General features: G+C 36.2%; 1 protein-coding gene across 10 annotated transcripts in view; it reads left to right on the forward strand.

The window, feature by feature from the left end:
- SYNJ1 (synaptojanin 1) overlaps positions 1 to 15,749 on the forward strand; it is an 86,234-nt gene that overhangs the window by 23,528 nt on the left and 46,957 nt on the right. For all 10 annotated transcript variants that reach the window (XM_012780889.3, XM_012780895.3, XM_012780899.3 and 7 more), the window contains exons 4-9: positions 120 to 387; positions 3,716 to 3,941; positions 5,051 to 5,134; positions 12,337 to 12,398; positions 13,686 to 13,782; positions 14,971 to 15,140. In XM_012780889.3, the coding sequence (XP_012636343.2) occupies positions 120 to 387; positions 3,716 to 3,941; positions 5,051 to 5,134; positions 12,337 to 12,398; positions 13,686 to 13,782; positions 14,971 to 15,140 (907 nt within the window). The remainder of the gene's footprint in view (positions 1 to 119; positions 388 to 3,715; positions 3,942 to 5,050; positions 5,135 to 12,336; positions 12,399 to 13,685; positions 13,783 to 14,970; positions 15,141 to 15,749) is intronic.

Genomic DNA, 15,749 nt, shown 5'->3' on the forward strand with positions numbered 1-15,749 from the left:
AAGTTTAAAATAATCACAGTGTCAGATTTAAAAGATAGAGATACAAGAAGAAAGAAGAAACTGAGTAGCTTCAAAAATATTGGGATTTTTCATTCAATAAAATCTTTGGTTTTTTGCAGGAGATACTATGTTACATTATCTGGTCCTAGTCACGGGATGTATGTCTGTTGGAAAAATTCAAGAATCTGAAGTGTTCCGAGTTACTTCCACTGAGTTTATATCACTCCGTATCGATTCTTCAGATGAAGATCGCATTTCAGAAGTGCGAAAAGTTTTGAATTCAGGAAACTTTTATTTTGCCTGGTCTGCCTCTGGCATCAGTTTAGATCTGAGTCTTAATGCACATCGTAGCATGCAAGAACAGACAACTGATAATAGATTTTTCTGGTGAGTTTGTCTTTTATTTTTTCCCCTTTTTAATCATGTGCTGTGTAATAGCTTGGTGATTTGGAGCATAATAGTTCAACAGTTGCTATTTCCAGAGATAACTTTGCTAATTGAGCATTCTCCTTTTTCCTGTTCCATAATCCTCAGCAGAGTGTGGCAGGTAGTTATAGTCAGTTTATTGAAGTTGGCATTTGACATGAAACCCATTTGCTTCTCTTGATCTCAACTGACCTTTCTTTTTAGAAATATATTTAAAATATTTGTTTTAAGTTTAGGAATGAATTTAATCGTAACAAAACTATGTTATTCATATCTACTATGCTTAGTTTTGAGATCTTATCTCTGACAATATTCCCTTCCTAATCCAACATTCCTTTACTTTTTATTTTAAGGTTTTAAGTAGATGATCATGATTTAAGAACAACAGACTGTGAAGTAGTAGTATACTGGGACACTGGGACAAGGACCAGTACTATAATAAGATAGAACTTACGTAGGTAGCTGTGATATGTTTCATGATTATGCATAACTGAGCTGTATTGTAAGTAGGCATGAATGGTGAGCAGAACACATGGGACTATACTTAGTATTGCTTTATTGTAGCAGACCGCATTTCTAGTATAGTGGTTGTGTTGTCTACAGCCAGCACTGATGTTGACTTTTTTCCTTACTACCATGTGCAAATTATGTTTCATTATATGGAAATATGTTATAAGGCCAAAGTTCAAGACCCTCTGCTCTTGGCCTCCCTTAACTGTTCAGAATCAAGGTGTCATTCCTCCTCGATTTTCTCTCTCACACTTTCACCTTTCACACTGTCACTTATATGGGTCTTGAAAAGCACTTTCAGGTATGTCCCATTTTCCTACCTGTCGGAGAGCTTAAAGTTAACCTTAGGATAAAAAACTAACTTTAGAGCAACAGTTTGGTCAACTTCTAGCTCATGTGGCAGTGTCTAGACCCAGAGTAGTGGAATGAGGGAGGAGAGAGGGCAGAATACAAAACAGGTTTAGAGTCCTGTATGTTAGAGACTTGGGTTTAGCAAAGGAGGAGACAGGAAGGAGACAAAGGGGTGGGGGAGAGGGAGGTAAGGAGGGAGGGAATAAAGGGATTAATAGGGTAGTGAATGGATGTAAGGTCCTGTCTGCTTAGAGAAGCTAGTAACGATGGGATGTTACCCTATTAACTTTTGTCTGGCATTAGGAACTAGGATTCCAAGAGTTAAAACTGTGTCAGCACTGCACTTTTTCTAGTGAAAGAGGTTGAAGTCGCTTAGAAAAGGTAAACATGTTGCAGGTGTGCTTAGGGCAGCTGTCTTGACTATTTTGTTCTCTCCTCATTCCTACCCCAAATTTCTTATATTGAGAGGTAAAACCTTTTCCGCAATAATTAGAAGTCTAAGCAGGTGCAGATACATTATATCCTAAGTTTAATCAGTAGGAATAATTTGTTTTTTCATTCAATGAAGAGTTAAGATGGGGAAAAATTTAAATAAAAGCAAGCCTGAGGGGATTTGTCCAGTAGGAGACAGGTTGAACAAAGGGGTGGCTAAAACACCAAAGGTGAATTTTACTTATTTTATCATTTTTACAATTTTGCTCATAATTGGCTTTTTTTTTTGAGACAGGGTCTCTGTCTCCTGGGATAGATTGCAGTGGTATGGTCATAGTTCACTGCAATCTCAAACTCCTAGGCTCAAGCAGTCCTCTTGGGTGGGCCTTCTAAGTAGCTAGGACTACAGGTACATACTACCACACACAGCTAATTTTTTAAAAAAATTTTTTGTAGCGATGAGGTCTTACTATGTTGCCTAGGCTGGTCTCAAGAGATCCTGGCCATAAGTGATCCACCTCTGCCTCCCAAAGTGCTGGGATTATAGGTGTGAGCCACAGCACCCATCTAAGATTGGCATTCTTAAGCTTCACTTTGCACAGAAAAAATGGAAACTTTTAGAATTCATCGTGCATACCATTGCACTTAGTAGAAATATTTTCCAGGATACAGCCAAGTAATTTTTGTAGTCAAAGAGTGGCAAATAATCATCACAAAACCCATCATGAAAACTGCAGAGGAAGAAGGCAGAGGAAGAAGCTCTGCCTGCAAAAAATGTATAGGATCTAGGTCTATTGAAATGGCGGACAAGTATCTTATACCTTCATTATGACATTATGGCACTCCACTGTGGTGTCTGGCCATACCACGTCACAATCAATGTGAACTTTGCCTCAGATCAATGTAGGTAATGGTAAAAGTATGGAAACTTAAGTCAATGTATTAATATTTTTAAAATTAGTAATAGTCATCAGATTTAACATTATCCTAGTTACTCATTTACAGTCCTGTATGCTTTCTTGGATGGATAAGAGGGGTTGAGGTCATAGCTGGTTTCCCAGAACGGCATGTGACCAGCACCTATTTTATCTCTACTGCAGCCCATAATCTAAGTGGTAGTCAGGGAGCTGAGAACTACTGCTCTGAGTCTTCAAGAAAATGCTAATGCATTTGTTAGACCTTAAGACAGGTAGTACAGAGTGGTTAAGAATTCTACTTAAAACCCAGAGAACCAAGCTTTAATAATATGGAAAATCCACTTTTAAATTGATAGAGTTTTTCTGCTTAACAATCTATTTTTCTTAGTGGTAGGTTGGTTAGAAGCTTTAGTATGTTCTGTGGAGGACTAAAGTTCCAGGAGAGACCTATGAGTGGTGATAGGTGAGAAGGGCAACCTGGCAGGGCTGCAACTCCCAACCTGCTTTAGCCCTGGTGACTCTTTTATCTTGTATTGTAATCATTAGGCTTCTGTGTGTTTGTGTGAATTAAACTTCTTTTCCTGAATAAGTTTGGAAACCAGGCCCCATCTGTTACCTGGAATGCTTAAATTATTTGGAGTGAATCCTAGGTCTGCACTGTCTAATACGGTAGTCACTAGCCACATCTGGTTATTTAAATTAAAATAGAGCCTTATAAAATTGAGGCCTTAAAAATAGAGCTTTATAAAGTGGGGTGGGGATGTGTATATATAACCCTTCTTGGAACAAGCTAGGTTATAAATACATTTTACATAAAGACATAACAGAAATGAGGCACAGACACTAAAAACACAAAAATGCTTATTTTCTATGGACATGGGCAATATGTTGAAGAATCTCATTGTATAGCTCTATCTTCTGATCCCTAGCATAGTAAATATAAATGAACTGATTTATTTTTGTTGCCTTTTAATTTAACAACATTAAATTAATGTTTAATTAATTAAGCACCATTTTAAAATTTATACTTTGTTGTTTAATACTCAAAAAGCTAATACATTTATTTCTTTTTCTGTTAGGAATCAGTCTTTACATTTGCATCTCAAGCACTATGGTGTGAATTGTGACGACTGGTTATTACGCCTCATGTGTGGAGGAGTAGAAATCAGAACAATTTATGCTGCTCATAAACAGGCAAAGGCTTGCCTCATTTCAAGATTAAGCTGTGAACGAGCTGGGACTAGGTTTAATGTTCGGGGAACAAATGATGATGGTCACGTTGCCAATTTTGTAGAAACAGAACAGGTATATAGTGTTTTATATTGCTTAATTTGTGTATTATAGGAAAGGCACAGAAAATATTAGAATAACAGATTTTTATTTGATTCAGAACTCATTTGACATCTATAGTATTGTTTTATGATTGTCGTTGGTTACTTATTGGCTTTAAAAAAGGCTTCACTAGAAGAAACTTATTTTGATATGATTCTTCAGATAGGTAACAAGATAGTCACTGGTCAGCATGACATAGTCAATGTTGTATGTTTTGGTATTGAATTTAAAAATCCTCAATTATAGAGCTAGACAACTTAAGTGTTTTTTTGTGAAATTGAATCAAACCCAACTCTTAATGGTAGGTATGTATACCATCTAAAAATTAGAAGCTATGATTTTGGCTATGAAACTATATGATTGTAAATTCAGAATACACCCCTACCCCAACTTACCTTCAAATTAGAGTTCAAAAAATATAAAAAAACTAGGCCGGGCGCGGTGGCTCACGCCTGTAATCCTAGCTCTCTGGGAGGCCGAGGCGGGCGGATTGCTCGAGGTCAGGAGTTCGAAACCAGCCTGAGCAAGAGCGAGACCCCGTCTCTACTATAAATAGAAAGAAACTAATTGGCCAACTAATATATATAGAAAAAATTAGCCTGGCATGGTGGCGCATGCCTGTAGTCCCAGCTACTTGGGAGGCTGAGACAGAAGGATCGCTTGAGCCCAGGAGTTTGAGGTTGCTGTGAGCTAGGCTGACACCACGGCACTCCACTCTAGCCTGGGCAACAAAGCAAGACTCTGTCTCAAAAAAAAAAAAAAAAAAATATATATATATATAAAAAAACTAAGGAAAAATTAAATGAAATATATGTATGTAAAATATTGAGATTTAAAAGAAATTCCTTTTTAAAAGTTGTGATTCTTATGCTTATATTTTTACTATTACTTTGGTTAATATCACTCATTGCAAAAAAGGTTAAAAGCTCATTTAGTGGCCTATTTTGGCTATTTTGATTAGGACAGTTATAGGAGAAATAGAACATAAAATATAACATACAACAGATTTTAGTGAATTCGTTTTTCTAATATAGACATAACCTTTTATATGGAAATAATTCACATATTATTTTTCTTTTTAGGTTGTGTACTTAGATGACTCTGTTTCTTCCTTCATACAAATCCGAGGATCTGTTCCATTGTTCTGGGAGCAACCAGGGTTGCAAGTATGTGTTTGATACTCAGTTTTTTATTGTTTTGATATTTTCCATATTTTCTAAACTTTTAGGATAGTTCATCAATTCATTGGTAGTTTCAGTATTCGCCATCCAAGTACTAACCAGGTCTGACCCTGCTTAGCTTCTGAGATCAGATGAGATTAGGGTGTGTTCAGGGTGGTATGGCCATAGACCATAGTTTCACTATTCTATCTAATAATATTTGCTAGATTCATAAAAATAAGGATCTGAGTATAGAGTTCCTGGAATTGTCTTAGGTATTTTTTTCCTTTAATGCTCTTTCAAATAGCCATAGGAATTCAGCTGTTGTATTTAATATTAAAAATTTTGATGTTTTTATAGCACATTGATACTCAAAGTGATTCCATATTTATTGTTTTATTATCTTAGTGTATAACAATTTATTATCTTTAGGTAGAAGAATGTAGTAGTTAAAACAAAGCCTTGGGGCTGGTCATAGTGGCTGGTTTACACCCATGCCTGTAATCCTAGCACTCTAGGAGGCTGAGGCGGGAGGATTGCTTGAGCTCAGGAGTTCAAGACCAGCCAGAGCAAGAATGAGACACAATCTCTATTAAAAACAGAAAAATTAGCCAGGCATCGTGGTATGTGCCTGTATTCCCAGCTATTCAGCAGGCTGAGGCAGAAGGATTGCTTGAGCCCAGGAGTTTGAGGTTGTGGTGAGCTATGATGACACCATGGCACTGCACTGTACTCAGGGCAACGGAGTGAGGGTCTGTCTCAAGAAAAGAAGAGAGGAGGGGAAGGGAGGAGGGGGAGAGGCGAGAGGAGGGAGGGGGAGGGAAAGGGGAGAGGGGCCTTGGAAATCAGACTTCTGAATTGAGATCCTTACTCTACCACTACTAGCTATATGATCTTGAGCAAGTGATTTAACCCTCCTGTTTCCCTGTCTGTAAAATGGGCATAATATTAGTAGTGCTAACTTGATGGAGTTGTAAGGATTAAATGAAAAGCACTTAGAGTAGCACTTACAGCAGCATGTAAGGATTAGCAATTGTTGTTATCAATGATATATCTACTACTACAATTTTATTTTATAATTTATATGTAACCTGTCATCTTCAGTATGTTTTCTGACTTGGTTTCTGATAATTTTTTAAGCCTGCCTTTTTTGAAATGACTAATTTTTAAAATATAAGGTCCAGGTGTGGTGGCTAAAGGCCAAGGTGGGAGGATTGTTTAAGTCCAGGAGTTCAAGACTAGTCTGGGGGCCGGGCGCTGTGGCTCACGCCTGTAATCCTAGCTCTTGGGAGGCCGAGGCGGGCGGATTGCTCAAGGTCAGGAGTTCAAAACCAGCCTGAGCAAAAGCGAGACCCCGTCTCTACTATAAATAGAAAGAAACTAATTGGCCAACTGATATATATATAAAAAAAAATTAGCCGGGCATGGTGGCACATGCCTGTAGTCCCAGCTACTCGGGAGGCTGAGGCAGGAGGATCGCTTGAGCCCAGGAGTTTGAGGTTGCTGTGAGCTAGGCTGACGCTACGGCACTCACTCTAGCCTGGACAACAAAGCGAGACTCTGTCTCAAAAAAAAAAAAAAAAAAAAAAAAAAGACTAGTCTGGGCAACATAGCAAGACCCTGTCTCTACCAAAAAATAAATAAATAAAATAAAAGATTTTTAAAAATGTAAAGTCATAATATTGGATTGTTCATAATAGTATAATTTTGCATTTTATTTTTATTCACAAATATTTAGTCCCTAAAGTATGTCATATTTATTTTAGGCCTGTAGGTATATATAGTCCAAAGAAAAGGGAAAGAAAAAAAGTCTTCCTTTTAGTTTACTGCTGGATCTCTTACATTCTAGGTTGGGTATTGTGGAGAAAAATTACAGACCACTTGAACACTTGAACATTAGTAATACATTTCATTCATGATAGGCCAAGAGTTAACAAGGATTAACACTTGCACTGCTCTGCAAAAATTCTTGAGTTCCTGTCAAGACCAAGACCGGTTTGACTTGTTTTATCTTTGGCTTGTAGGGGTAACTTAAATAGATATATCTCTCCCCAAATCTCCCATAGAAAAGAATCCCAACCCAACTCTACTTTTCCTAAGCTTTCATGATCCGCAATGGGTGTTTGGAATATTTGCTTTAAGAACATTCCTAAAACCCTGATTTGATAGAAGTTTAATGTTTTTGTTTTAGGGACAGGCTAGTTTAAGAGATTCTAATAACCTATTTATATGCCCCGTGCTATATTGTTTTCTGTGTTATTTTGTTAAGAAGTTCAAAATTACAATGTTTGATTATTCAATAAGGTTGGATCCTGAGTAGTTACATAAGAGTCCTCCTTGGGTGGGACTTCCTTACTACTTCCTTGTGTATGCTGTGACCTACTCATACAGATAGTCTGCCTGGTCTCAAGGGATCCTCCTGCCTTGGCCTCCCAACGTGCTAGTATTACAGGAGTGAGCCACAGTGCGGGCCAAGATTATAATTTTTGAGACAGTGAGACAGTCCAATAATTCTGCCAAATTGTCAGTGAACTGGCCTATTATTTACTTGATTTGGATTGAGTATTAGGTCAGTGGTTTTGTTAGTTATTTAATGTCTTAGTCCAGCAGTCCTCAACCTTTTTGGCACCAGGGACTGGTTGCATGGAAGACAATTTTTCCATAGGATGAGGAGATGGGGTTGGTTTCAGGATGATTCAAACACATTACGTTTATTATGTGGTCAGACCTCTCTGCTAATGATAATCTGTATTTGCAGCCACTCCTCAGTGCTAGTATCACTGCCTCAGCTCCACCTCAGATCACCAGGCATTAGATTCTCATAAGGAGTACACAACCTAGATCCCTCAAGTGTGCAGTTTATAGTAGGGTTCACACTCCTATGAGAATCTAACACCACCACTGATCTGACAGGAGGCGGCACATATGGGGTGATGCAGAGCTACGGTAAATGCAGATGAAGATTTGTTCATTCACCCACCACTCACCTCCTGTGTGGTCAGATTCCTAACAGGCCATAGATGGGTGCCAGTCTGTGGCCTTGGGGCTGGGGATCATAGTCTTCGTCTATTTTCTGTTCTGAAACTGGGTAATTTATAAGAAACAAATTTTTTATTTCTTAGAGTTATGAAGGCTGAGACGTCCAAGGTCAAGGAGCCATATCTGGTGGGACCTTCTTGCTGGTAGGAACTCTCTGCAGAGGCCTGAGGCAGTGCAGGGCATCACAAGGCAAGAGGGCTTATAAGAGACAGCCAAACTGGTTTTATAACAGACCCACTCTTGTGATAACTAATCAACTCCATTGATAACTCATGAATCGATGAATGGATTAATCTATTCGTGAGGGCAGAGTCCTTATGACCCAATCACCTCCTAAAGGTCCCACCTCAAAAATGCCATTGACATATAAATTTGAGGACAAAGTTTCTAACACATGAAACTTGGAGTACACATTCAAACCACAGCATTTAGCTTAGTAGTTTTTACAGTCAATAGGAATGGATTAGTTTTATAGGTATCTTTTACACCAAAATATTTTCTCCAAAATATTCCAAAAGAGTAGGCAGTAAAGGAATGAAAATATGATTGATTTTAAGAGACTGGAAAAATAATTGATTTTTAAAAATAAAAATACTAAATCCAAAGGCGATTTATCCATGAAAAGCAAACAAGGACTTTTGACTTAGAGTGATTGTAAATGATTATTAGGTATCTTGTGTAGTCTGAAGACTGGAGTTATTTTAGGGGATCCTTAAAATTAGTCTTATCTAGAAAGGTGTCCCACTTCAGAAGTTATGGACAGAAAATCCTTTGGCAATCCTTTGTCTCTTGACTTGTATCTTATCCTCCATGATTAATTCCACTAACATTTTAAAATTAAAATATCTTAAAGGAATCATTTAAATGAAGTGATTTAAAATGCAGATTCTTGGTTTCAAGATCAGATCAACTGAAGTTGATCTTTTCTTCTTTTGGAATGGGGCCAGGAATCTGCATTTTTAACCAAGTTCTCTACCACTCAGTTCCGTTGTGCAAGGATCCTGCTATAATGGCCTTGAAGCAGCCAGTCCTGAGAAAGCAGAGAGAGCCCTGTTATACTTAGCCCCACATTCTGTAGGCATTGGATTTTCTCTTTTTATTCCCACTGCTATCATCCTCAGTTAAGGTTTTCATAATTTATTCTAGCCTGGAAGATACTCACAGTTTTCTAAGTGGTCTATCCCTCTAGGCCCTCCTTCCTGCTAGCTCTGACAGTTTTTCCCACATTTGATACAGTATGCTTGTCAGATCTACCAGGCACCCATCTCCTATGATCTGGCTTATCCAACTTCATGCTTTGCGATTTTCTAATAGGAATCCTCTACTTCCAGAATTAAAGTTTGTTATCCTTCAACAGCCACTCAGATCTTATTGAATGGATTCCAGTCACTCCTCCACACTGATCTCTTCATTAAATACTTGAGTTCTTCCAGTGTATATTATATTATACTAGGTATAATGAGAGCTTCAAAGATTATAACAATGCTTCACAGAGAGCTTGCAATCTGGGGAATTAGGTCTTTTATGGAAACGGTAAATATCAACATGAATTTGAGGCATTATAAGAATTATTATAAGTTACTACAGAGGTAAGAATGATATTTTAAGTGCTGGAAACTCGTTTTACGTATGATTTCCTTTCTCTGAAGTACTTTAGCATTTAACATTTATAGTATTACTCTAATATTATATTACTATGTTAATTATATCTTATCAGTAAGTCTTAAAAAGTGATAAACATCATGAGATCTATGCCTACACATTTGGTTTTGGTTGGTTTCAGAAATATGTGAACATGAAGCAACAATATTGATGGAAAATAGTGTTTCATACCACACAATTAAATGGTTTTTAAAAAATATCTTTGAGGCCGGGCGCTGTGGCTCACGCCTGTAATCCTAGCACTCTGGGAGGCCGAGGCGGGCGGATTGCTCAAGGTCAGGAGTTCAAAACCAGCCTGAGGGAGACCCCATCTCTACCATAAAAATAGAAAGAAATTAATTGGCCAGCTAATATATATATAAAATCAGCCGGGCATGGTGGCTTGTGCCTGTAGTCCCAGCTACTCGGGAGGCTGAGGCAGGAGGATAGCTTGAGCCCAGGAGTTTGAGGTTGCTGTGAGTTAGGCTGACGCCACGGCACTCACTCTAGCCTAGGTAAGAAAGCGAGACTCTGTCTCAAAAAAAAAAAAAAAAAATATCTTTGATGAACCCTTTTTTAATTGGATGAAATTGTGGTTATTTAAAGCCTTAAAACTTTCTGAAGTGCTACTTTTATCAGAATTCACCACATCTCTTTTGTTATAGAATTTTTCCTTTAACATAGAGTAATAAACCTAGTCAAGTCTAACCAATAGATTGCTGCGAGAGCTATGATATGGACCTACGTGTATATATGTATTAGGGAGCAGAGTGGTGGAAAACAACCACACGCATTACCTAAAAAACATGAGAACTTGTGTTTTTTCACCTTATTGACAGTTTTGGTACTATGTAAGGTAAATATTAAGAAACAAAATGCTAAGTCTTGAACTTTTATAGAATTATAGGCAGTTAATCTGGGATTACTTTAAGAGAAAGGACCAATTTGTGGTGAGTTTTCTGCAGTCCAAAATGCTTAATGTCCTGGGGCAAACATCTTTCAAATTTTAAAAATTCATGTAGACTATTAAGTACTACAAAATGAAATTGAATATAGATGTGACATTAGGCTTAATCAATTTCTTATTAAAAAATTAGAATCCATTGCTAATCAATCATTAGATTGTCTGACTTAGGACAGCAGGGGAGAAAAATGCTTAATGAGTAATAATACTGTCCTGTTAATTCTCTTTTGGCATTGGATGAGCATTACAACTTACTTTCTGGTTTTATTTGTCAAACTGCATGATTAATTTCACAACCCTTCTCCCACACTCCTTTAAAGACATTTTGTTCATAGATTAGCAAGAATGAATTTTAGGCAACTTTGATTCCAAAGTCTCAGAGAAAAATGTTTAAAGTGAAGTCAAGGAAATAATCTGGTCTCACCTATATATTTCTTTTTGGCATCTGTTAGGTCTTAGTTCTTCTTCATTTCTCTGTCACTCTCCTATGTGAGAAAAGAAAAAGTATAACAATAAATTTTATATTTTGTTTAATTTTCTTAGTCCAAAATTTCTGATTCTGCAAAATGTGCAGTTACTATAGTTTTGTGAATACAGGATTGACTTGGAAGATATAATTTTCTAGGAAGGAATGATGTTTTTAATTTGAGAGAACTTTTAGAAAGGGAGAGGTAGAGTATTCAGCATAGCAGAAAATAAAACACAGAAGACATTGTACTGGTAGTCAGCTTGGAAGAATAGGAATTTAGGTCAGAGACATAAAATCTAATCTGAATCTCTTTTGGGATTAGTTATGTTGATCTAAGAGGGCAAGTTATTTTACCTGTATGTATTTCCATTTTTTTATTACCCAAATGGTGATTATATCTGTTAACTTACATAGGGCAGGTAGTTTGAGCTTAAAACAAGGTAATGCATAGAAAAGCGCTCTTACAAATATCTTTCATCAATAAAAATCCCTGTTGGTTTACAAGTATTTCACAAGTTGCACAATGGTGTAACTTGTAATTCTTTTTTTTTTTTTTTTTTTTTTTTTAGGTGAGGTTGCTTTTTTAAAAAATAAAAGTGGGGGGAATTCCCTGGAACTTTTTTTTTTAAAAGAATATCATGGGCTGGGCGTGATGGCTCACTCCTGTAATACTAACACTCTGGGAGGCTGAGGCGGGTGGATTGTTTGAACTCAGTTCAAGACCAGCCTGAGCAAGATTGAGACCTCGTCTCTACTAAAAAAATAGAAAGAAATTAATTGGCCAAATAAAAATATGTAGAAAAAATTAGCCGGGCATGGTGGCACATGCCTGTAGTCCTAGCTACTCCGGAGGCTGAGGCAGGAGGATTGCTTGAGCCCAGGAGTTTGAGGTTGCTGTGAGCTAGGCTTATGCCACGGCACTCTAGACCGGGCAACAGAGCAAGACTTTGTCTCAAAAAAAAAAAAAAGAATATCATGAATGAAAATCAATTATTTAATGAATCACTTTGTGTTCGTTACATATTGTAAGCAGTGGTATTTCTTTTGTCTATATGTTGGTTTTCGGTATGATTAAATGTATTTTTGTTGTCTAAGGTGGGATCTCATCGTGTCCGTATGTCAAGGGGATTTGAAGCTAATGCACCTGCTTTTGACAGGTATGACTGATTATTTTTACATAATCCTGTAATTTTTGATGTGGCTAAGCAGTGAGACTAGTTATATTTACTGATTAATTCCAATTTGGGCTTGAAGTAAGCTTCAGTTTGGGCTTCCTTCTGACTCCTAATTTAATTGGAAAACTGTGACACCATTATTGTGTCTCCTTCTGTGATGGTGCTGAAGTGTGGATCTTGATTTCTTGGCCTTAAAACTTCCTCTGTGGGTATGTCGTCCAGTAGAGTAGCCACTAACCACATGTAGCTACTAAGTACTTGAAATGTAACTAGTCCTAATTGAGATATGCTGTAAGTGCATAAAATGCACAGTAGATTTCAGAGACAGTGCAAAAAAACAAAAACATGTAAGAGATCTCATTAGTATATTTATCCCTTAGCGTACATGGGGGATTGGTCCCAGGAAACACCTTCCCCCATACCAAAATCAGTGCATACTCAAGTCTCACAGATGGCTCTGTAGAGCCTATGTATATGAAAAGTCGGCCTTCAAGTCAGCCCTTCATATTCTTGGATTTTGCATGCGTCTGAGAATACTGTAATTTTAATCCTTGTTTGGTTGAAAAAATTCACATGTAAGTGGACCTGCACAGTTCAAACTCACGTTGTTCAAGGGCCAACTGTATTTGTTTTATATTGATTACATGTTGAAATGATATTTTAGATATGTTCAGTTAAATAAAATATATTTAATTTTATGTTTCTTTTTACTTTTTAAAATGTATCTTCTTGAAAGTTTAACATTACATATACGGCTCATGTTATATTTCCTTTGTATGTCATTGCTCTACATAGCTTTTGGAATGGTTGGAAGCTGGAGAGAAAAAGATTCATATTTGGGGCCTATTTTAATGAAAGCAGCTAGAGTTAGTAAGGAGGTCCCTATGAATGCTCACCGAGTATGTTATTTCCTCACACATCAGGTGCAGCCTTCGCCATCTGCCCTTTCTGCTTTCCTAGCCAAGCTGAAGGCTTGTGTCTGTCTTGTCTTGTGCCAGCCTCACAGAGTGGGCAGGGAGCTGGAGGCCTCCATGGCTCCAGAAGAGGTGGGAGTCCTAGCACCCATAATTCAGAGAGGAAATTGCATTAATGATTTTTCATAAATTCAGAGTTTTAAGACCATGTACAATGAATTTTTACCCATTTTTGCCAATTCTGTGAGTTTGAAATACTGCCATATCGATTCTGTTTAATAATGGATTCTTGTTTATTGAAAAAAAATTAGGCATATCATTTGACATATGCTTATTTCCTTTCTTTCTTTAATAGGCATTTTAGAACACTTAAGAATTTATATGGTAAACAAATAATAGTAAATTTGCTTGGATCTAAGGAAGGTGAACATATGCTCAGTAAGGCTTTCCAGGTAAGTACATCATTTCTTCTTTTGTTCTGGCCCATGGACATCTGGAATGGTATTAAAAAAATAAAATAATACAATAATCAAATTCTTCCCCAGGAAGTAAATTAATTCCTAGAAAAAGGTTGGGTACTTGTTGGAACTTTTAACTCTTTGGGGCTATTAGGAAACAGTTTAGGTTTAAGCTAATGTTGCTGATATTGGGATTATGGAAAGCTTTCAAGGCAATTGACACTATTTTCTAATCTGCATATTTATTTTGTAGAGAAACAGAAAAATACCATCCCCACCAAAATGTTCATCTATCACTAGCAGAGAAACATCAGACAGATTCCTTCTTCACCTGTTCATTGCCTTGCCTACTTCCTAGAAACCACAGTCATTGTTATAAGCCTATGAAATTGTGAATAATGCATTTATGTAACATGCAAGGCTATACCTTTTTGTATTGAGTGAAAACTTGAATTTCAAGTACAAAAGAACCCAAAGAAATGCCTGACTTCTAAAGGAAAAATATTTTAATGAGCACTTATTGAATCAATAATGGATTAATATAAATTATGGTGTTATATAAGATTATAAATTTAAATTAAATCAAATGGTTGGAAAATATTTTTCAAAGTTAAATTTCATAAATCCAAAAGTAACCTAATTATTTAGCTATTTTTCTAACCTTTTGAAATATTGTTAATAAACAGCTTACACTTTAGAGCGTAACCTTTTATGGTAAAATTAAAAAATATTTGTATATTTTTTAATGAAGGTATAAAAAATGAATATTTCAGTCTTTGATAGGCTTTGTCTTAAACAAGATACTTTAATTTGAGTTTAGGTATAAGCAATTATTAAATTTGTGTTATAAAATGCTGGTGATTAGAAATAATTTTTCATTTTCTAAGCCAGATTTAGGTGGGGGAATGGGAAAAAAAGAATAATATTTAAATTCCCTGATGTTAATTATATCACCATATCTCTCAGGGATAGTACATGAGATTGTAGGGAAAAGATGTCTTTAGGTATTAGCATGTACTTTTCCATTTTACTGCCATTGTTGATGAAAGTTTTGTGGGATTAGTGAAATCTCAAGACCATGCTGAAGTTTTAATTTAAAATGTAAGGTTTCATTTGTAACATTATATTAGTAAGATCTTATTTAGTTAACATTTAGATGAATATTTTCCTTTTTACTTTCAGAGTCATTTGAAAGCTTCTGAACATGCTGCTGATATCCAGATGGTGAATTTTGACTATCATCAAATGGTTAAAGGAGGAAAGGCAGAAAAATTACATAGTGTTCTTAAACCTCAAGTCCAGAAGTTTCTAGATTATGGATTTTTTTATTTCAATGGAAATGAAGTTCAAAGGTTTGACTGCTCTACTTCTCTGTTTTTAAATTAGAACTTTGGTATAATTTTAAAATGATTCTTAATATTGAACTTTTAAATTTCCTTTTTAAATTCAGGTTTATAATTAAATATCTTTTATACTTGATTTTAGGCTTGTTTTTCTTTCAGCAAATAATAATAAGAGGTTAAATGATTAAGCACATACTATGGGGCAGGCAGTGTACTTAATCTTTACATGTATCAACAGCAACTATAGGGAAAAGTTCTATTATGCCCATTTACATTTGAGGAAATTGAGGCAGAGGCTATAATCTGCTAGAGATCACTTAACTAGAAGTACTAGAGCTAGAATTTGTCTGGTGCCATACCTCATGCTGTTAACTATGAAGCTATTTCATTTCTCTTTTGAGATTAATGTTTTACTATTTCTTGACCTCAGTGAAAACTATTAAATAGAAGTAAAAGAAATTGCTTACTGTCTGCTCTAGTATAATTTACATCTTTAGTTTTTGTATGTAAAATAGAGAAGAAAAATAAATATTGAAAGATTTAAGTGCAGAATATCGGATGAGGTAAACTTTAGTGAACAAGTCTCAAATTTTTAATTTTTTTCAACTTGTATAATAT

This window comes from Microcebus murinus, chromosome 1 (assembly GCF_040939455.1).
Source record: "Microcebus murinus isolate Inina chromosome 1, M.murinus_Inina_mat1.0, whole genome shotgun sequence".
Classification (NCBI taxonomy): Eukaryota; Metazoa; Chordata; class Mammalia; order Primates; family Cheirogaleidae; genus Microcebus; species Microcebus murinus.